The following is a 23,541-nucleotide window of genomic DNA, read 5'->3' as shown; positions in this document are numbered from 1 at the left end:
TACATCAAAATCCCTAATGTTGGAGCCAATCTTATTTCATTATATTGCATAAAAAAAAGAATAATTTATCTGTATGAATAAGGACAGATTCTCATATTACTCTTTTGAACATTCTCTCAATTATGGGTCTAAGTCACTTTTTTTTTTTTTTAAAAAAAAAAAGGACTTTTAAAAAAAAAAAGGACAAAGTTATCAAGTCTCCTCCTAACTTAAGGAATGTAAAAATAGAATTTTTGTATTAAGAATGACAAATTTAGGGGGTGTATTGGATTGAGAATTTAAAAGATTATTTTGATTAAAAAAGTCTTCAAGATTTTAAATGATTTTGTAGGATTGTAAAGACTCTATGAGATTTTAAAAGACTTTTTTCAAAAGACTTTTAAAAATACATAATTATTGTTTTATCGTAGAACTTTTTTTGCCGTGAACACAAAAACAAAAACAATAAAAAAATACATCAAAGTTGTAAAATTAACAATGACTAAGAATAATGAAATTTTTATAAAACAATGTACAATTAGAAACATAAATCACGTAGGAAAAAAATAAAAACAAAAACACGTTGAATGAATATGCATAAAAAGAAAATGTGTAATAAAATACCAATATCGCTTTTGTCAAAACAAAAAAAAAAAATTAATGTCAGTCTATTTTCTAAAGATAATGTCAGGTTGAAATTGACTATAAACAAAATAAAAAATTGGAAAGAAATAGAGATGAACGGAGACAATTGGTGGCAACGACAGAAAACAATCCTTAAAATTGTGAGGAAGTCTCAAACTTTTGTATGAGATTGTTGAGTGAATGTATTTTAACTAAAAAAATCTCTCAAAATCCATTACACTAAAGAATCCTTTTAAATCTCTTGTATTTTTCAATACCAATAGACATTTTATAAGTCCTAACAAATCTTGATTGAATACGAATAAATTTTATTGTTCTTAAAAAAAAGTTTTGATTGTCTTGATTGAATACCAAAAGATTTTGTTATATTTCATAAAAGTCAAGATTGAATAGCACAAGATTTTATTATATCAAAAAGTCTTTTAAAATCTCTTAAAATCTCAATCTAATACACCTCCTTAATTTTTTTTAAGAGTTGAATGCACAATTTTCAACACACATTTTTAATATTTGGATTGTTAACTTGGGCACATGATAACATTCACCTTAAAAAATCTTAAATATGTTAAGAGGCTAATCGGTTATGTTGGTTTTGAAACAACTATCCATTAATTGAAAAGAAAAATGTATGCCATTTGCAGTTGAATGTCATACTATATCATAGATTTCCTTTTTTCAAAGCTGGGACAGTTGCAACAGTGTGATTCATATTACAAATTCATCTGACAGTGACGTTTTGCATTTCGTTGTTAAATGATAATTCATCTAGAACTACAAAAGACACTAAATTGGCAATACAATAAGTGAAATTTAGAAGTTTTAAGTCTTAAAATCAAATCATAAGGGACCATTTTTAACTAAATATTTTTCTCCCACAAAACCGAGTTGTCAAAATTGAATGGAATGGACAAATAACCTATTTGGAACATAAACCAGGGACATTTTCAAGACCCCACTTGCTAAGCAAAAGCCTAGAAACAGCTGGAGGAGTATCAAGTCCCATGCATCGACTCAACTCGTTTGCAAGCTCCCCAAATTTCTTCTTAAATTTCTCACATTTCTCGTGAGTACTGTAGTAACCAAGCAATGACTTATATGCAGGTTTTTTAAACCGCATCTTCACATTGGATAGAGTCATTTCCACCTGTTAACAACAATTCAAAATGTTGGTGCAAGTTTGGAATCAATGAGTTTGACGAAACTACGATGACAATGGCACAATATGATACTGCCAAACTCACTGCTAATCTAGTACTGCTCCACAATCGTTAGAAGAAATCAAGATTTGACTCCCTTATATATCCAAGTAAATACCTTTTTCTCAGTGTCGGGATCAACTGAAGGTACTGGAGCTTTCTCAATAGGTAAATCTTTTGTGGAAGCTAAAAAGAACTCTTCCCACGGAGCTAGTAGCAGTATGCCCTTCCCTTCTTTTCCTATTCGCCCCGTTCTACCTAGTCGATGTATATACAGTTCTTTATCAGCCGGAATGCCAAGCTGTTCATTGGACAAATGGAGGAAACATGAAAATTAAAAGCATTAAATAATTTAAATTCTATCAAATCATAACCAAAAGGCTTGCACTTTTAGCAAATGGATGTATTGAGTTCCTTTCGAACATGCAATGAACAGGATATAAGTCTGTGTAATCCATTATGTGATGGGCACGGGCATGCTGATAATATAATAGAAGTGAAAATGGAGCTCCACATATTTTACCTGTACAACAAGAGAAACATCTGGATAATCAACTCCACGTGCAGATACATCTGAAGTAACCAGTATGAGCCTCTTTGACTTCCGGAATTCGTCAGAAACTCTATTTCTAAAACCCTGTTTCTTTCTTGAATAGATTTCTCTCACATTCAAATCCAACTTCCCAAGGAGACTAGCAACAAGGCTTGTGACCATAGCAGTTGTGCAGAAAACAAGAACCTGACAAACCAATAGCTACATTAGATATACTCCAAAAACAAGTGAAACAGGATTGTAAAAATTAAATTGTTGCCAAATCACAGTTTATAATAGCAAGCAAAATATTGATCCAAAATATGCTATTTTTTTAAGTCCGTTACCATGTTATGTGTCTCATAGCGAAGAACATAGAAAAACCTAAAATACAGTTGTTTGCAGATTAGAAAGCAAACCTTATAGTCAACTTCATCAGCAATGTGCTCCTTCAGAATAACAGAGAGTAAAGAGAAATGTTTGTCTAGTGGGGCAATTAAATGCATCTGGCGGACCTGAAATAATCCAAAGCCACATAAATAAAGATCATTAAAAGATTTTATATGCTGGCTAGTGCATATGTGCATACATTACCTCAAACATGTATATACACGTGTTAATTAAGATACGTATATGAATTGAATTTGAATTATTTTCTGATGTGTGTAAATAACTCTGTAGATTAGGTTTGTTGATTCTTATCCCAATACTTAAGGGATTTAATTATAATAACTTGGTTACAGATAACAGGGCTGAGAGTAATTTCTCTCAAGAAATTCAAAGCATGTGAATGTGTCTCCTCTGTATCTAATTAGTTATTAGCATGGAATTATTAACGGTTACCTGTGAATGTGTCTCCTCTGTACCCTCCTGAACTGTATTAATAAATTCATAATCCTTTTTCAAAGCAACATTACAGACTTGATGCACCTTCACAACAATGATCATCCAAGAATAAGTCCAATACACATTTTTATAAAGCATGAAGCACCAAAACTAAAAAGGAAAAGGACAAAAAGAAACAAAGACAAACCGCTTTCGGAATGGTTGCAGAAAACATAAGTGTTTGTCGTTGTTTAGGGACTGAAGTGATTATTTCCTCAATATCTTTGCGAAATCCCATGTCTAGTAACCGATCAGCTTCATCAATCACAAAGGTCTTCAACCCCATAAGGTTAGATGCAAAACCAGCAGTTTTAGCAATATGATCTTTAAGCCTTCCAGGGGTAGCAACAAGGATCTGTACAAAAAGCAAACAAATAAAGTTCAATCTGGAAAACTTGTCTGGTCTGTGCGAGAAGCACTAATAAGCTTGTGTGGGAAAAAAAACAAACAAGGGGAAATCGGTTGCCTAACAAAACACCGGCTCGAACAAAAACCCCTTAAAAAACCACCCCTAAACAAAAGAACCAACCCAAAGAGTAATGACGCGGGAATATACATATGACATACCACATGCATACCCCTGCGCCAACACCAAAAACAGCCACCCTCACAACCACGAAAAACCTTGAAAAGCCAACCAAACTGCTGCTGCAGGAGACCTCCCCACCGCCAAACAGCACCACAGACAAAAACCCAGCAACACGCGCACAGCAGGCCTGAACCGAACAGCAGCAGGAAAGAAAACCAAACCAACAAAAGCGAACAGCAATTTCAGCACCAAGCACAGGCACCAAGCACAGGCACCGAACCAACAGGCCTAGAGCAACTCCCAGAGATCAAAAAACCTGCAGTGAATCATCTCATCATACAATCGAAAGGGCTCCACTCCCACTCGTATAACATACAAGCCGGTCCTTTGAACCTTCCCAACAACCACCTCCAAGACAAAACCTTAATCTCTTCCACCACTTCGTCCCACCTAATGATACCGGCATTGAAAATACAATCGTTCCTCGCTTTCCACATAGCCCAAATAACCGCTTGCCAAATCATTCTCAAGCCCTTCCGAATCTTTTTATGCATCACACCGCCACTCCAACACTCCCAATGAATAACCAAGTTTGGAGGCATTATAAAATTCAAATTCAACCATTCCATTAGATTCAGCCAAATTTTCCTAGCCGTATCACAATGAAGGAAAATATGAGAAGTAGTTTCTGGCACCAGACCACACTAAACACAATTTAAGCCAATATCCGGAGGCAAACAATGTCTAATTTCCAAGTTAACTCTAGTTGGAATTCGGTCTAAGAGTGCCTTCCAAACCAAAGCGGACACTTTGGAAGGAACTCCGGTCTTCCAAATATTGCAAAAAACACGCGTCTGGTCTAAAATGATGATTTGCTAAAGGTGGGCATGAATCCAGATTAAGATAACATGATTATGACTTAAACCATGAAAATAAAAGGTGATCTTCATAAAGTCATGTTTTAAAATATTTGCTTCTCTTCCTTCTTGATGTATGCAAAATTAATTAAAAAACGTGAGTTCAGACCTATTTTGCATGGACACGATACAAATATCGGATACGACACGTAACTCCTATGCGATACTGCGATATGTCATTTCTTAAAAATCTAGGATATGACATGTTAAAAATGCATGTATAAAAAAATATAAAAAACATTAATAATAAATATATATAAAGTGAAAAAAATACAAGAATTAAAAAATGCACACCATTTTGAATCAAATATTCTAAAAGTTTCATATAAATTTTATAAAAGTTTTTTTTAGGGTATATATGGCAAAGCACAATGCTTAGGCCTACAAAAAATAAAAAAATTTGTGGCGAAGAAAAAGAAGTCACCTGGCAAGGATTTTTTTGGATGCGTTTCTGTTCTGAAACAATCTTTGTTCCTCCAATCACAACTTGAGCACCAATAGTAGGATGATACTTGAGAAGTTTAGTGGCTTCTGCAGCAGCTTGGCGTGCAAGCTCTCGAGTTGGGCATACAACAAGAACAAGAATTGGTGTTTGACTTTGGCCAGGATCACTTGGTGGAGACTTCACAACAACTTCAATTGATGGAAGCTGAATAATAAAAATACTTCAAAAATAAGTTCAAACTACTAATCTTCAATCTCACAACATGAGCAATACAAACAGTCAATTAGCTTCTGCATCAAAGATTTGTGCTGTTACAAATTATAATGAAACTAAAATAGTCTTCTTTTTTGTTCTTTTGTAAGTCATGCCTGATTATTAATATTCTAAACAGCTTTGAGACAATTTTTGATCAACATGGAACATCATTTAGTATTATCACTGCAAATGAGTAAAAGAAAAAGGGGTCCTAATGGCTTATAGAAGCTTCCATATGTGTAAAACATGTTGAATGACAGAGAAAAGAGAGACATATGCTGAAATAACCGTGTGACTGAATAGCACTACGGAATGTCTATTATATAGAGTTAAGTAGCTTGGAGACTAAGCTATGATATATTTACAGAATAAATATTCTACATAATATTCTATCCTAATTTACTTAGTGAATAAGGAAAATATATTTACAATGTAAATATAATATTTACTATTTATTTAATCAATAAATATCAACAAAACAAAAAACAATAAAAAAAGAGAGAAACAGAAATTCCACATTGCATAATAACATATCAAACAAAGAAGACCAATGAGTTAAGTAAAGAGATCCAATTAAGTAGATTGTTTGTTCCAAAGGTAGCTTTGGTATTTACTCTACCTTACTTTAATTGACGCTCGCAAAAGAAATATTATGAAGAAAAGTGCTATAAATTGACAGATAAACCATTAACTAATAATGCACCCAAACAAAAACAAATAAAGAGACGTACCAAAAAGGCTACTGTTTTTCCCGTGCCTGTTTTAGCTTTGGCCAGGACATCCTTACCTAGAAATTTTAATTGGAGTAAGTTCAATGCAACATCATAAATAAACTCAAGATATATGAGATGACATCTCTTAATCTCTAACAAAGTTGAAGAACACAACTTCAAAAAAATGATACTTCTACTATGATTTGTTTTCTTAAGATTATTCCACGTCCTCAATGGCCAAGGAAAAGCACAAACCTTCTAGAATTACTGGAAGTGTTGCCTCCTGCACAATAGTCATTTTCTCATATCCCGCATCCTTGACTCCTTTTAATGACAGTGGGGAGACTGAACACTCGTCGAATCTGTGGCATCATCTCTCAAATCAGACACACAGAATGCAAGAGCAATATATATAATGCAGTAAACTAGGATAAGATGGGTCAAAAGCATGTATAAGCATAAGGCTCACATTTCCCTCTATTAGTTGTATGGCTATGCTAAAAGTCGCATAAAACCCCACACCAATTTCCAAATTCAAGCCAGTAAGAAAGCCTATATCATCCTAACCATACAAGACCTTAATTATATGGGCAGCGCTTCAGTGCCTTAAAGGCGCCAAAGGCACATGCCTTTGACCCAATCAGGCCATGCCACGTGTCACTGTATTATTTAAAAAATAAAAAATGAAAACTTGATTCTTAGAACAGAGAAGCATAACAACACCAAGACAGAGAGAGAGAGAGAGAGATGGGAAAGGAAGTGAAGCGGTTTCTGCTGAAAACAGAACCGTCTGAGTGGTCATGGGAGGATCAAGAAGCAAATGGAGGGATAAGTAAATGGGATGGCGTTAAAAACAAACAAGCTCATAGATATCTCAAATCCATGTCACTCAATGTTCTCTGCTTCTTCTACCACTCCGGTCCTAAGTCCCGACGCATCGTCGGCGTTGTTCCTGTCGTCAAGGAATGGTACACCGACGACAAAGACGACAACGGTGCGGTGGATGTGTAAGCTGTTGGAGAAATGAGGAGGCCGGTTGATTTGAAGGAGATGAAACATTTGAAGGATTTTGTTCTGTTGAAGCAACGTAGGCTTTCTGTCGTTCCTGTTCCTGATGTCATTTGGGATACTATTTGTCATCTGGGAGGTGGGTATCATGGTGATGGGAATGATGAATCAAACCCTGTTGATTGAATTCATCTATTGTAATGTAAATTAATTAACATCTTTTAGTTTTTGATTTTAATGATTGGAATTTGAGATTTAAATTCTTGTTGAAGTGAGGTGAATTGTTGGCTGAAGTGAGGTTGCAAAGATTGGGTCTGGGTTTATACTTCTAATTTGCTTTCTGCAAAATGTCTTCTCTCTTCTCTGTTGTAAAAAACCAAGTTTTAATTTCTTTTTATTTTTTAAATAATGCAGTGACACATGGCAGGGTCTGATTGGGTCAAAGCCTCAAATGCATGTGTCTTTGGCGCCTTAAAGGCACTGAAGCGCTGCCCTAATTATATATGCAAAGAATATAATGCTTCTTTACAAATTCTTCCCCTGAAAAAAGTTAAAGTCTAAGAGTCTGCTTGAATTTGCTTATTTGAGTATTTTTTATTTTTTTACCAATGCTTATTTGAGATTCTACTTGCATAAGTTTTGCGACTGTTTGAGAGAACTTATGAAAACAGCTTATGACATTTATCATATGCTGTTTTCAGCTTATTTTCATAAGTTCTCCAATATAGTTAATGTAAACAGCTTATAGGTTATACCAAAACAATTTAACTATTTAATCTTTTGCTATATAGAATAGCTTATAGATAAGCACTTATCATGAGAAACGCTTATGCTATAAGCTGCAAATAAGCTGTTCGTCAAAACATGACCTACTTACTAAGAATAAGCCACTTATACCATGTCTGTGCGAGAAAAAAAACAAGTATTCCACTCCACAAGCTCATATTCTCAATATTGCTCATATCAAAGACACAGTTCCAGAATCATTTGAACAATATAACCACACATAAAGCAACAAACTTTAAAGAAAATAAAATAAACCCACAAATAAATTAGACACCTTAATCATTCATGAAAACAAACAAGATACAATCACACATAAATCAACAAGCTTTAAAGGGGAAAAAAACCTAAATTTATGAAAACAAACACATACCTTGAATCACTTAAAAAAGAAGCAGTTACAGCAACCTTTCCAGAACCAACATCACCACCACCAGCAACCGTCAAATTTTCTCCTGCTGCTGCTATCACTTCATTATCATTACTCAACTGAACCTTTCCTTTTGATTTCTTATTAGGTTTTTCCATTCTCAAATCATCATCATCACCTTTTCTTTTCTTCCCCGAAGAAGGAGAAGAAGAAGTGTTAACATTATTCATCTTCTTCTTCTTCCGGGACCTACCGTGCTTCTCGGCAGCCGCACTCTGGACAGCAGCAGGGTTCATGGTCTCGGCTGCGGCGGACTGCATTGTAGATACCGGCTGCGGCGGACTAGTAAACAGAGGACTCAATTTCGTTGTAAAGTAGCTTATCGATATTAATCGTTTTTTACTAAACAAAATTATCCTTCAAGAAGTTTTGGTTTAGTTTGTTTTTTAAGGGAAGTTTTAGTTTTGTTGTTAAAGTAAACATATATTAGTGGATTTTTTTACAATCATGTTTAGAATATTATAAAAAAATTTCGTAAAAAAACTACAATTTTTGCAACATAAAATGCATTGAATACAAATATTTTAAACGCAAATATTTTAAACATTTTTTTTAAGATATCGGTTTGCATAATTCATAAAAAATATAACTAATAAAAGAAAGTCGGAAAAAATGGTAAGCATACCATGACAAACAATTTAAAAATAAATAAATTAAAGTATATGTCACGTCTATGGCTCAGTTTAAGGTACATTGGTTTAAAATGTCAAACCTAATATTCAAACGAAATACCTTCGGATTAAAATGGATTGGTTCGACTTAGATTAGAACTTAATTATAATGGGTTGAAATGCAAATTGAATTAATTTGGATATACGAGTCAACTCGTACCCATAAATACCTCTATCCAAAATCATAACATAACATCTCAACTGAAAAATCTATATAAGAGAAGACTCTCAATTTTGTCCCTTAACCCACTTTGTATACTTTTTCTACTACATTGTTCCTCAAAAAATTAGCCTCTCCTGTTTTGTTCCTCAAATAATTAAACATAATTAGTCTCATGTTTTATAAGTAGTCTTTAATATAGTAGTACTTAATCAGATCCTATTTATAAGAAGAAGAAAAATCACAAAGACCAATACAATCATTTAAAGAGGCACTAACTGAAACACGTTTATTACTGGTTAAATCATTTGTACAATCATTCAAATATGAGTGGGTGATTATAGTACTTGAAATATCTTCGGACGGTTTTGAACAATTGAAGATACCTTGGTACTTAAATTATTGTTCGGGCAATTTTGATCAGAATTTGCACAATGTCACCTTTTCTTAAGATACATCAACATCTTATCCCGTCTACTCCTAACCCTTAGGGCACATGATATCATTCTCCTTAAAAAAATCTTAAATATGTTTAACTGGCTAATCCGTTGTGTTGGTTTTGAAACAACTATCCTTTAATTGAAAAAAAAAATCATACAAAGTAGGCTAAAGTCATATAAACTATACCATAGATTTCCTTTTTTCAAAGCTGGGACAGTTGCAACATAGTGTGATTCATATTACAAATTCATCTGACACTGACGTTTTGCATTTCTTTGTCAAATGATAATTCATCTAGAACTACAAGATTGGCAATACAATAAGTGAAATTTAGAAGTTTCAAGTCTTAAAATCAAATCATAAGGGACCATTTTTAACTCAATAGTATTTTTCTCACACAAAACTGAGTTGTCAAAATTGAATGGAATGGACAAATAACCTATTTGGAACGTAAACCAGCGACATTTTGAAGACCCATCTTGCGAAGGACAAGCCCAGAAACAGCTGGAGGAGTATCAAGTCCCATGCATCGACTGAACTCATTTGCAAGCTCCACTAATTTCTTCTTATCTTTCCCAATTTTCTTGTTAGAATTGTAGTAACCAAGCCATGCCTGATATGCTTTTGCTTTACTCTCTATCTCCACATTGGATAGAGCCCTTTCCACCTGTTAACAATTCAAAATGTTAGAGCAAGTTTGGAATCAATGAGTTTGACGAAACCAAGGCGGCAATGCCACAATATAATTCTGCCAAATCATTAGAAGAAATCAAGGATTGACTCCCTTGTATATATCCAAGTAAATACCTTTTTCTTAGTGTCGGGATCAACCGATGGTACTGGAGCTTTCTCAATAGGTAAATCTTTTGTGGAATCTAAAAAGAACTCTTCCCACGGAGCTAGTAGCAGTATGCCCTTCCCTTCTTTTCCTTTTCGCCCTGTTCTACCTAGTCGATGTATATACTGTTGTTTATCAGCCGGAAGGCCAACCTGTTCATTGGACAAATGGAGGAAACATGAAAATTAAAAGCATTAAATAATTTAAATTCTATCAAATCATAACCAAAAGGCTTGCACTTTTAGCAAATGGATGTATTGAGTTCCTTTCGAAAATGCAATGAACAGGACATAAGTCTGTGTAATCCATTATGTGATGGGCACGGGCATGGTGATAATATAGTAGAAGTGAAACAAGGAATCCACATATTTTACCTGTACAACAAGAGAAACATCGGGATAATCAACTCCACGTGCAGATACATCCGAAGTAACCAGGATGAGCCTCTTTGACTTCCGGAATTCGTCAGAAACTCTAGTTCTATAACTCTGATTCTTTCTTGAATGGATTTCTCTCACATTCAAATTCAACTTCCCAAGGAGATTAGCAACAAGGCTTGTGACCATAGCAGTTGTGCAGAAAACAAGAACCTAACAAACCAATAGCTACATTAGACATACTCAAAAAACAAGTGAAACAGGATTGAAAAAATAAAACTGTTGAAAAATCAGTGTGTATATATATATATATATATATATATATATATATATATATATATATATATATTTTAAATTTCGTTACCATGTTATGTGCCTCATAGTGAAGGACAAAGAAAAAACTAACATACAGTTGTTTGCAGATTAGAAAGCAAACCTTATAGTCAACATCATCGGCAATGTGCTCCTTCAGAATAACAGAGAGTAAAGAGAAATGTTTGTCTAGTGGGGCTATTAAATGCATCTGGCGGACCTGAAATAATCCAAAGCCTCATATAAATAAAGATCATAAAAAGATTTTATATGCTGGCTTAGTGTATATGTTCATACATTTCCTCAAACATGTATATGCACTGTTAATTAAGATACATATACGATTTGAATTTGAACTATTTTCTGCTATGTACACCATCCGGTCACTATTATAAGCAAAAATTTACATTTTAGATTCATTCAATTAATGATGTATATGATATTTATTATAGACCACATACATCATTTAATGAATGAATATATTTTTGTTTATAATAATGACTGGAGGGTGTTATATCTTTATAGATTAGGTTTGTTGATTCTTATCCCAATACTTAAGGGATTTAATGTCAATTACTTGGTTATAAATAACAGGGCTGACAATAATTTCTCTCAAGCAATTCAAATCAATTCATTCAAGTACAATTAAGTTTCTAATTAGTTGTTAGCATGAAATTATTAACGATTACCTGTGAATGTGTCTCCTCAGTACCCTCCTGAACTGTATTAATAAATTCAAAATCCTTTTTCAAAGCAACATTACAGACTTGATGCACCTTCACAACAGTAATCATACAAGAATAAGTCCAATATGCATTTTTATAAAGCATGAATCACCAAAACTAAAAAGGAAAAGGAAAAAAAGAAACAAAGACAAACCGCGTCCGGAATGGTTGCAGAAAACATAAGTGTTTGTCGTTGTTTAGGGACTGAAGCGATTATTTTCTCAATATCTTTGCGGAATCCCATGTCTAGTAACTGATCAGCTTCATCAAGCACCAAGGCCTTCACCCCCATAAGCTTAGATGCAAAACCAGCAGTATTAGCAATATGATCTTTAAGCCTTCCAGGAGTAGCAATAAGGATCTGTACAAAAAGCATACAAATAAAGTTAAATCTGGAAAACTTGTTTGGTCGAAGATGATGATTTGCTAAAGGTTGGCATGAAACCAGATTAATGCAGCATGATTATGGTTTAAGCCATGAAAATAAAAGGCGATCTTCATAGAGTTGTATTTTAAAACAGTATTAAACCCTTGAATATAATAATTCGCTTCTCTTCCTCTTTTTTTTTTTTTTTGACACGTGCTTCTCTTCCTTGATGTATACATAATTAATTTAAAAATGTTAGTTCTGATCTATAATGCACCGATACAATACGAGCATCGGATACGTATATATGGCAAAGCACAAGGCTTAGGCCTACAAAAATAAATTTTTGTGGCAAAGAAAAAGAACTCACCTGGCAAGGATTTTTTTGAATGCGTTTCTGTTCTGAACTAAGACTTGTTCCTCCAATCACAACTTGAGCACCAATGGTGGGATGATACTTAAGCAGTTTAGTGGCTTCTGCAGCAGCTTGACATGCAAGCTCTCGAGTTGGGCATACAACAAGAACAAGAATTGGTGTTTGATTCTGACCACGATTATTTGGTGGAGACTTCACAACAACTTCTATTGATGGAAGCTGAATAATAAAAATACTTCAAAAATAAGTACAAACTACTAATCTTCACTCTTACTACATGAGCAATAGAACAATCAATTAGTTTATACATCAAACATTTGTGCTGTTACATTGAAACTAAAATAGTCTTCTTTTCTGTTTTTTTTGTAAGTCGCGCCTGATTATTAATATTCTAAACAGTTTTGAGATGATTTGTGATCAACATGGAACTTCCTTTAATACTTTCACCGCGAACAAGTAAAATTAAAAGGGGTCCTAATGGCTCATAGCAGCCTCCATGTGTTTAAAACAAAAAATAATAAAAAATAGAGAAACAGAAATTATGTATGTCATAATAAAGTATCAAACAAAGAAGACCAATGAGTTAAGTAAAGAGATCCAATTAAGTAGACTGTTTATTCCAAAGGTAGCTTTGGTGTTTGCTTTACCTTAATTTCATTGACGCTCGCAAAAGAAATATTATGAAGAAAAGTGCTATAATGATGATTGACAGATAAACCATAAACTACTAATGCGCTGAAACAAAAACAAATAAAAAGACGTACCAAAAAGGCCACTGTTTTTCCCGTGCCGGTTTTAGCCTTGGCCAGGACATCCTTACCTAGAAATGTTAATTGGAGTAAGTGTGCCATCATAAATAAACTCAACATATATGATATGACATCTCTTAATTTCTAACAAAGTTGAAGAATACAACCACAAAAAAATGACACCACAACTATGATTTATTTTCTTAAGATTATTCCACGTCCTCAATGGCCAAGAAAAAGAACAAACCTTTTAGAATTACTGGAAGTGTTGCTTCCTGCACAATAGTCATTTTCTCATATCCCGCATCCTTGACTCCTTTTAATGACAGTGGGGAGACTGAACACTTGTCAAATCTGTGGCATCATCTCTCAAATCAGACACACGTAACACAAGAGCAGTATAGATAATGCAGTTAACTAGGATAAGAAGGGTCGTAGGCATGTATAAGCATAAGGCTCACATTTCCTACTATATTAGTTGTATGACTATCCTCAAAGGTTGCACAAATCCCCACACCAATTTCCAAAGCATGTATTATCCTAACCATACAGGACCTTAATCAATTCTTCCCCCGAAAAAAGTTAAAGTCTATGGGTCTGTTTGGATTGGCTTATTTGAGCTTCTTTTTTTTTTAACCAAGGCTTATTTGAGATTCTACTTGCATAAGTTTTGCGACTGTTTGAGAGAGAACTTATGAAAACAACTTATAACATTTATCATATGCTGTTTTCAGCTTATTTTCATATGTTCTCCAATATAGCTAATGAAAACAGCTTATAGCTTATACCAAAACAATTCAACTTATTTTATCTTTTGCTATAGAAATAGCTTATACATAAGCACTTATCATCATAACCACTTATGCTATAAGCTGTTCATCAAAACATGGCCTAATTAGTAATTACCTAAGAATAAGTCACTTATATCATGTTTGTGTGAAAAAAACAAGTATTTCACTCCACAAGCTCATATTCTCAATATTGCTCATATCAAAGACACAGTTCCAAAATCATTTGAACAAAGGACACATTAGCCTAAAACATACAATATCAAAAAAACCAAACACAATCACACATAAAGCAACAAACTTTAAGGAAAATAAAATAAACCCACAAATAAATTAGACACCTTAATCATTTATGAAATCAAACAAGACACAAACACATACATACATACAATATAAAAATAAAAAAATAAAAAAACACAATCACATATAAAGCTACAAATTAAGGAAAATAAACGAAATTCATTAATAACTAATAAGACAGAAACCTTAACCATTTACGAAAACAAACAAGACACAATCACACATAAAGCAACAAACTTTGAGGAAAATAAACCAAACCCAATAATAAAAAAACCTAAATTTATGAAAAGAAACACAAAAACAGACACATACCTTGAATCACTTAAATAAGAAGCAGTTACTCCAACAATTCCAGAACTAACATCACCACCATTAACAACCTTCAAATTTCCTACTTCTGCTGCTATCACTTCGTTATCATCATTATCATTACTCAGCTGAACCTTTCTTTTTGAGTTCTTCTTATTAGGTTTTTCCATTCTCAAATCATCACCATCGTCACTTTTTCTTTTCTTCCCCAATGAAGAAGAAGAACCGTTAACGTTATTTTTCTTCTTCCGTGATCGGGACCTACCGTGTTTGTCGGCAGCCGCACTCTGGACAGCAGCAGGGCTCATGGTCTCGGCTGCGGCGGACTGCACTTGTAGATACCGGCTGGCGGTATAGTAAGCAGAAGACTCAATTTCCTTTCTTATAGTTATACCTAACTAACTTTTTTTACACATCCCCATACAAGTATCAATTTGGTTTTTGGCCCCATAAAAATGACACATTTTTAGGTTTGTTTCACCAAACATTTTTTAGCTTATAGCTTATTTGCTCGTATACACGTGAAAGATTCATTTTGTAAAATGACATACTTTAGGGTCTGTTTGACAAAATATTTTAGGGTATGGTACAGAAAGCTTTGATTAATAACCTTCATTTTTTCATGAGATTATAAAAGCTTATTTTCATTAGCTAATTTTGTTTTTTTTGTCAATTTAATCTAAACAGCTTATGACTTATATTTCTTTCTCTCAATTTTACTCTTGTAATATCAATAAAAAATTAAATATTAATGAAATATAATATTTTCATGTTATAAACTAGTTCAACCACTAATTTTATCAAATACTATAGAATCAATCAACTAACTTATTTGCTATCAACTATAAACTATCTTATTAGTCTTTTTTGAAGAAACCAAAAACAAAATATATTATATAGACTCGATCAAGCACAAGATGTGCCTAATAGAGATCAAAACCAATATCAACATACGAAAACAAAAAACGATCCAAAGTCAAACAATTAACAAGAAAAAAAGAAGCTAGTTTGTAAGTCTTAAGCAATCACCAAATATGTAGTTTGGTACCATCAAGTAGTTGCTCGTGTGAAATTAACTTGTTGCAAAAAATCCGAGTATTGAGCTCTTTCCAAATGATATGTATCCTAACTTATTATCTGTCAACCATAAACTCATTCAGTGTAAAGTAACTTATTTATTATTAATTATTATTTTTACCAAACAAAGCATCCGTTTTTCAAACTTATCCTTCATCAAATTTTAGTTTTGTTGTTTAGTAAACATATATTATTGGAATTTGTTGCAATCATGTTTAGAATATCATAGAAAGTTCTTGTAAAAAACTTATTATTTTCGCAACATAAAATGCATTAAATATAAAAAATTTAAATTAAAGTAACGAAAATTTAGAATTAGAGAAACTTTTAAAAACAACATGACTTCTCTATTGGCAGATTAAAATTTAGAAATGCTTGAAGATTATTATTATTAAAATCACAGTTGTAAGTGTAAAATTCATTAAAAACATTTGATTTTAATCACAACTACTTATAAAACCAATTATGGTCGTCAACATCTTTCTGATATTCATCGACACAAGGTGAATGTTGATAGATCCATGAATACTACAAGCAACAGTATTTCATGTGATGGATTGATCATAAACAGGGGCGGTTCTAAGGCCCGGCGAGCCTGGACAGTTGCCCGGGCTCTGGCTCAATTTTTTTGCAATTTTTTATGTAAATTCCTCTTAATTTCTTATATAAACTCTTATAAATTGGACAATTTCTTTTAATTTTTTGATTATTTATTTGCAATTTCTTATGTAAACCCCTATAAATATGTTGCAATTTTATTATGCGTAGGCTTTATAATAATCCTGGCTACTTATCATAAATCATCTTTAGACGGTAAAAGCTTCTTATTCAAGATACTTGTGCTAATTTCAGTTGAAAAATCGATCTTCTGGTGTGCGATTTTCACACAAGAGGAGTAAAGTACAATCATTCAAAAAAACAAAAAAATCTTTTCCACAAGTTTTTTTTTTTTTTTTTCTTACTTAGAATGGAATCAACCAAGTTAACCAACCAAACAGACCCCAGAAACCGACAAATGAAAATATCTGATATTTGTGTGTGTTGTATGAAATGAAACAAGTATCTTAAACCCTAATCACTTCTCCAAAAACCTCTTTCTTGAGGTGAAGTGAAACACTTTCATTTCTCTTATCTTTTACACAGTCACAGTAACTTAACTTCTATGCTCTAATGACAAAACTATTCTTATCACAACTCCGTCTTCTTCAATTCCATCCAATGAAACTCCACTCTCTCTCCCTCTTCAAACTCTCTCACATCCCACTCCGCAACGCTGCGTTTCATCCTCGCCCTTTTTCTGTCCGTCCAGATAGAATCAGGGCTTCCAAAAGCCTCGTCGACGACGAGGCTGACCTTAGTAATTGGGTTGATGATTTGCGTACTGGCCGCGCCGAGACATTGAAACCTGCCCAGAGAGTAGGTTCCAGAGAACCCGCTGTCAGAGACGGCGGGTTCCGGAAGAGAAGAGGTGGTGGTGATTTTAAGAAGGGGAAACCTAATTTGGATGCAAAAACAAGGTTTGGATTGAGTAGTGATAGTGATAATGATGAAGTTGTTGAAAGAGGGAAGTTTAAGGATGCTGGCGGTTCTGGAAGTATTGGTGAGTTTCTTAGTGAAGATGATGTTGATGAAGAAGAGAGTGATATTGATGATGAGGATGAGGAGATAGTTAACAAGAGTAGAAGTGTTTTGTTTGGTAAACAAAATGGGGTTTCAAATACTACTAGACCTGCTTCATCTGGTGGAAGTGATTCTTATTTAAGCGATTCTAGGTGTGTATGTGTGTTTGTTTTCATAAATTGAGTTTTTTTATTTATGGGTCTAGCTTATTTGCCTTAAAGTTTGTTGCTTTATTGTGATTGTATATATTGGTATTAAATTATGTTATTGGGTAGAACAAACAGAAATTAAGGAATGTGATGGTGCTCTTTGTTTAGGACTTAACAATGATTCTGGAACCGTGTTTTAGATAAGATTAATATTAGGTAATTAGGCTTCAATGTTGTCGATGGTGGATGACGGACCATGGTCGCGATGGTGGATGACGGACCATGGTCGATTTGACAAAACTGTTAGGCTTGAACTCTTTTTGGGGGGAGGAATAGATTAGGAGAAGAATTTTAAAGGAGTACTTTATTCTTTGCATATATAACTGATTAAGATGTTCGATGGTTAGGACACCGCATGCTTTCTTAATGGCTTGAATTTGGAAATTGGTGTGGGGTTTTGTGCGATATTCAGGGTGTCATGTAATCGCAGAAGATGATAGGCATATAACTAATGTAGAGAGAAAGGTGATCGTTGTGCTTATACATGTTTGCTGTTTAGTATCCCTTTCATTAATCTGACACGTGCTTGACCCTTCTTATCGTAGTTTGGTGCATTATATTGCTCTTGTATTCTGTATGTCTGATTATCGAGATATGATGCCGCAGATTTGATCAGTGTTCAGTTTCTCCACTGTCATTAAAAGGAATCAAGGATGCTGGATATGAGAAAATGACTGTTGTGCAGGAGGCAACACTTCCAGTAATTCTAAAAGGTTTGTTCTTTATCTGTCTTGTAGTTTTTGTTGCTATCATATATAACTATGTAATTAATCCGTTTTCAAAACAACAGAACAGGCTATTATAATTGATAATATTAAGCAAGAAAGTATTATTTTCCTGATTTGATTGATATTATTCTTGTATATATTGAGTTTTTTTCTTTATGATGGTGCACTTATTCCATTTAACATTTCTAGGTAAGGATGTCCTGGCCAAGGCTAAAACAGGCACGGGAAAAACAGTAGCCTTTTTGGTACGTCATTTTATTTGTATTTGTTTGAGTGCATTAGTAGTTAATGGCCTCTGTCAATTACCATTAGCACTTCCGTTCACATTTTTTCTTTTGTGATAAAAAATTAAATATGTAGTAAACGGGTAGACACCTAAGCTACCTCTGGAATAAGCAATCTACTTAATTGGATATCTTTACTTAATTCCTTGGCCTCCATTGTTTGATATTTTATTATGATATATTCAGAATTTCCGTTTCTCATTTTTTTTTGTTTTTCAGGCATGGGGTCTGCTATAAGCCATTGGCAGTACCCCCTTCATCTTAAAACATTTTAAAATATAATTGGGCATGCTTTACAAAAGAACAAAACAGAAGTTCATTTGTGTTTCAATGTAACAGCACAAATCTTTGATGTGGAGACTATTGTTCTATTGCTTATGTACCTAGTGATGATTAATAGTAGTTTGCACTAACTTTTGAAGTATTTTTATTCAGCTTCCATCAATTGAAGTTGTTGTGAAGTCTCCACCAAGTGATCGTGATCAAAGGCGTCCGCCAATTTTTGTTCTTGTCATATGCCCAACTCGAGAGCTTGCATGTCAAGCTGCTGCAGAAGCCACTAAACTGCTCAAGTATCATCCTACCATTGGTGTTCAAGTTGTGATTGGAGGAACAAGACTTGCTTTAGAACAGAAACGAATGCAAGCAAATCCTTGCCAGGTGTGTTCTTTTCCTTTGCCAGCAACATTTTATTTTCTGTAGGCTGAAGTCTTTTGCACTTCCAGATGTGTCCCAAAAAAATCCTTCTGCATTTAGATAAGACAAACAATCAAATAAATGAGAAGATTCCGAATTATTCCTACACTACTAAACTTCCTGAAATAAATACGCGGAATATAATGATTGTTGTTATTGGTGTTATATATTGCAGTCATCACAGTTGGTTGGATACAACAACTACAACCAAGCATTACCACCATAATGTTCTATCATATAACATATCTCTATCAAACTCGTTAATCTCTAGATCTTTCTTATTAGTTTCTCTTATGGTTTTTCTAGGTCTTTCTCTGCCACTAGTGGGTTTTGACTACCCTCCATCTGATCTGTGTCTAGTGGTTGGATATATTTTTTCTTAATCAATAAAATATCTACAATTTATTTTCATAACCAGTCATAACTCATGCTTATTAACTAATTTGCATACTTGATGAATGAAGAGAAGCACATTTATATATTCAATGCTTAAATACTGTTTTAAAAAAGGGTTAATACCTCTTTTCGTCCCTGTAATATTAGCAAATTCCGGTTTTAGTCCCTGTAAAAAAAAAGATTTAGATTTTGTCCCTGTAATTTCATATTCTTCCACTTTTGGTCCCTTATTCCACCACGTCAGCAGAATCTGCATACATGGCACGTAAAATGAGGGACCAAAAGTGGAGGAATTTGAAATTACAGGGACCAAAAGTGGGACGAATCTGAAATTACAAGGACGTAATTTATGCAGATTCTGCTGACGTGATGAAAGGAGGGACCAAAAGTGGAAGAATATGAAATTACAGGGACAAAATCTAAATCTTTTTTTTTACAGGGACTAAAACCGGAATTCGCTAATATTACAGGGACGAAAAGAGGTATTTACCCTTTAAAAAATGATTCAATGAAGATCACCATTCTAAAGCTGGAAGCCTAGAAGTTAGACCTATATTGTTTTGATATATTGATTCCATTTAAAGCTTCTGCCCATTTATTTTATTGGCTTAAACCATAATCATGCTATATTTATCTGGTTTCATGCCTGCCTTTTTCGAATCATCATCTTATGGGAAACTAGTTTTCCAGACTTTAACTTTATTTGTTTACTTTTTGTACAGATCCTTGTTGCTACACCTGGAAGGCTTAGAGATCATATTGAAAATACTGCTGGTTTTGCATCTAGGCTTATGGGGGTGAAGTCCTTGGTGCTCGATGAAGCTGATCATTTACTAGACATGGGATTTCGCAAAGATATTGAGAAAATAATTGCAGCAATCCCTAAACAACGACAAACACTTATGTTTTCTGCAACAATTCCGGACGAGGTTTGTCTTTTTTCTTTTTGTGTTTTTCCTTTTTAATTTTGGTGATTCATGCTTTATAAAAGATATGCGCATTGGGCTTATTCTTGTATGATTATTGTTGTGAAGGTGCGTCAAGTCTGCCATGTTGCTCTGAAAAGGGACTTTGAATATATTAATACAGTTCAGGAGGGCTCGGAGGATACTCATTCACAGGTAATTGTTATAATTTCATGCCAATAACTCATTAGATGCTTACATGTGTATATGCATGTGAGTGGTAATGCATGCAAATGCTGCACTAGCCATCATATAATATTTTTTTAATCTTTATTTATGGCAGTTTTGGATCATTTCAGGTCCGCCAAATGCATTTAGTTGCACCATTAGACAAGCATTTCCCTTTACTCTATGCTATTCTGAAGGAGCACATTGCAGATGATGTTGACTATAAGGTTTGCTTTCTAATCTGCAACCAACTGTATTAGGTCTTTCTTTGTCCTTTTGCTATGAGACACATAACATGGTAACAAACTAAAAAAACCGGCCTCAAATATAAGCAAATATTCTTTTTTCAGTTTCATTGAATAACTGATGTATCTGGTCTATATTACCATATACATTAATTATTCAATGAATCTGAAAAAGGAATCTTTGTTTATATTTGAGACCAGAGGAAGTAACATATTTTGGATTAATATTTTGCTTGTTTAGATTATAAACTGTGATTTGACAACACAGTTTTACTTTTACCATCATGTTTACATGGTTTTGGAGGATATGTAATGTAGCTATTGCTTTATCAGGTTCTTGTTTTCTGCACAACTGCTATGGTCACAAGACTTGTTGCTGATCTCCTTGGGGAGTTGAACTTGAATGTGAGAGAAATCCATTCAAGAAAGCCACAGAGTTATAGAACCAGAGTTTCTGATGAATTCCGGAAGTCAAAGGGTCTCATCCTGGTTACTTCTGATGTATCCGCACGTGGAGTTGATTATCCAGATGTTACTCTTGTTGTACAGGTAATATATTTGGAACTCCTTCCTTGTTTCACTTTTGCTAGGGATCTGATGACATGGTCATAGTCATCACTGCGACTATATTATCAGCCTGCTTTCCCCCCATCCCTGAATGGATTACATGGATTTACGTCCTGTTCAATGCATGTTCAAGTGGACACTCGATATATACATTTGCTAAACATGCAAGCCTTTTGGTTATGGTTGATCAAATGTTAATTATTTAATGCTTTTGTTAATTTTGAAACGTCATCTTAACACCGACTCTTCCGATCCCACGCGTGTCCGGTGTTCAATTTATTCATTTCCTCAAATTATTACTTGTTTCAATATGTCAAAGTCATTGTGATGTCTGCTGTCCTAGTTTGTGTTTCATTGATTGTTATATTTCCTTCAATTGTCCAATGAACAGGTTGGCCTTCCGGCTGATAAACAACAGTATATACATCGACTAGGTAGAACTGGGCGAAAAGGAAAAGAAGGGCAGGGCATACTGCTACTAGCTCCTTGGGAAGAGTTCTTTTTAGCTACAGCAAAAGATTTGCCTATTGTGAAAGCTCCAGTACCGTTAGTTGATCCTGACACGAAGAAAAAGGTATTTACTTAGATATATAAGGGAGACTATTTTTGATATAATGAAAAATGTCCGTGTGCGGTGTGCCACCATAAAGTCAAAATAGCGGTGAATTTAGCAGTGTCCACCGTAATTTTGGCAAAAACTATGCTTTTGAGCTTCAACAAAATTAAAGTGTCATTGTGATTTCGTCAAACTCATTGTGATTCCAAACGTTCTTAACACTTTGAATCGTTAACAGGTGGAAAGGGCTCTATCGAATGTGGAGATGAAGAATAAAGAAGCAGCATATCAGGCATGGCTTGGTTACTACAATTCTAACAAGAAAGTTGGGAAAGATAAGTATAGGTTAGTGGAGCTTGCAAATGAGTTTAGTCGATGCATGGGGCTTGATAACCCTCCAGCTATTCCTAAACTTGTCCTTGGCAAGATGGGTCTTAAAAATGTCCCTGGATTACGTTCCAAATAGGTTATGTATTCATTTCATTCAATTTCCGACAAGTCGGTCTTGTGTAAGAGAGAAATATTCTTGAGTTGAAATGCCCCATTATAATTTGATCTTAAGACTTGGAACTCCTAAATTTTAATTACTATGTCGTATCTTTTGTAGTTCTAGATGAATTATCATTTAACAACATATACTACAGCAAGGAAACGTCTGTGCGAGATGAATTTGTTGTGTGAATCTTTATTGCAACGGTCAACAACATGCATTCGATCAAATAGTTTATGAATTAATCATGCCTTGTATGGAACGCGGGTTGTCTCTTGTGATTAGAGGGTCCAGTGGAATCTCAACCACTGATTTGGCTTAATCTAGTCACGTTAAAATCATAAAATTAAACAATTGAATGGTGGAGATTTTAAATGGACATCTCCGGTGAAAAAACTCAGGAAAGAAAATATGGCATTAGTGACCTCTACATATTGATAAAAGGACCTTCCATTGTTTGTTTTGTTTCTGGAAAAATGACAAGGATATGCTATGTTAAGTTTCGTGCTTTGGTCATTCGAATGTTATGTTTTTTAAAGGTTAACCGTATAAGAAAATATAAATAAAATAAATTACAAATATAATTTTACAATTCATTTATTTAAGATTAACTTATATCATTTCTGATTATCAAACAATGGATTGAGATAAAATATGATAGTATGTTTTATCCTGGCCCCCAAATTGGCTTTTAGGGGTTCCCTTTGACCAATCTTTGGAACCCGATATCATCTTCTCTTATTGTCTGAGATAGAACTTAGTGGAAGGGCATAACCTATAAGACAAATACAACAATCAATTCCCAAAGAA

The 23,541-nt window shown here is 34.0% G+C and overlaps 3 protein-coding genes and 1 pseudogene across 3 annotated transcripts; 2 read left to right on the top strand and 2 right to left on the bottom strand.

Annotated features, from left to right (window-relative positions):
- Positions 1-1,265: 1,265 nt before the first annotated feature.
- Positions 1,266-8,664, bottom strand: LOC25500712 (DEAD-box ATP-dependent RNA helicase 31). The gene is made up of 10 exons (XM_013589196.3): positions 8,261-8,664; positions 6,352-6,458; positions 6,115-6,170; positions 5,108-5,332; positions 3,386-3,592; positions 3,196-3,282; positions 2,772-2,867; positions 2,344-2,559; positions 1,939-2,121; positions 1,266-1,768 (listed from the first exon to the last, which is right to left on the bottom strand). The coding sequence occupies exons 1-10, from the start codon at positions 8,575-8,577 to the stop codon at positions 1,541-1,543; spliced, it is 1,722 nt and encodes a 573-aa protein (XP_013444650.1). The 5' UTR covers positions 8,578-8,664; the 3' UTR covers positions 1,266-1,540.
- Positions 6,532-7,525, top strand: LOC112417152 (thymocyte nuclear protein 1-like; annotated as a pseudogene).
- Positions 8,665-9,760: 1,096 nt separating the features above from the next.
- On the bottom strand, positions 9,761-15,113 carry LOC25500711 (DEAD-box ATP-dependent RNA helicase 31). Its single transcript, XM_013589195.3, has 10 exons — positions 14,734-15,113; positions 13,581-13,687; positions 13,349-13,404; positions 12,579-12,803; positions 11,996-12,202; positions 11,806-11,892; positions 11,241-11,336; positions 10,802-11,017; positions 10,397-10,579; positions 9,761-10,256 (listed from the first exon to the last, which is right to left on the bottom strand). The coding sequence occupies exons 1-10, from the start codon at positions 15,036-15,038 to the stop codon at positions 10,029-10,031; spliced, it is 1,710 nt and encodes a 569-aa protein (XP_013444649.1). The 5' UTR covers positions 15,039-15,113; the 3' UTR covers positions 9,761-10,028.
- A 1,749-nt stretch (positions 15,114-16,862) lies between these two features.
- On the top strand, positions 16,863-22,877 carry LOC25500710 (DEAD-box ATP-dependent RNA helicase 31). Its single transcript, XM_013589194.3, has 10 exons — positions 16,863-17,579; positions 18,243-18,349; positions 18,554-18,609; positions 19,084-19,308; positions 20,463-20,669; positions 20,775-20,861; positions 21,005-21,100; positions 21,452-21,667; positions 22,077-22,259; positions 22,480-22,877. The coding sequence occupies exons 1-10, from the start codon at positions 16,978-16,980 to the stop codon at positions 22,705-22,707; spliced, it is 2,007 nt and encodes a 668-aa protein (XP_013444648.1). The 5' UTR covers positions 16,863-16,977; the 3' UTR covers positions 22,708-22,877.
- The last annotated feature ends 664 nt before the right edge of the window (positions 22,878-23,541 follow it).

The sequence above is a fragment of the Medicago truncatula genome, chromosome 8 (assembly GCF_003473485.1).
Source record: "Medicago truncatula cultivar Jemalong A17 chromosome 8, MtrunA17r5.0-ANR, whole genome shotgun sequence".
NCBI classification, from domain to species: Eukaryota; Viridiplantae; Streptophyta; class Magnoliopsida; order Fabales; family Fabaceae; genus Medicago; species Medicago truncatula.
This window is presented reverse-complemented; position numbering and strand designations above follow the sequence as displayed.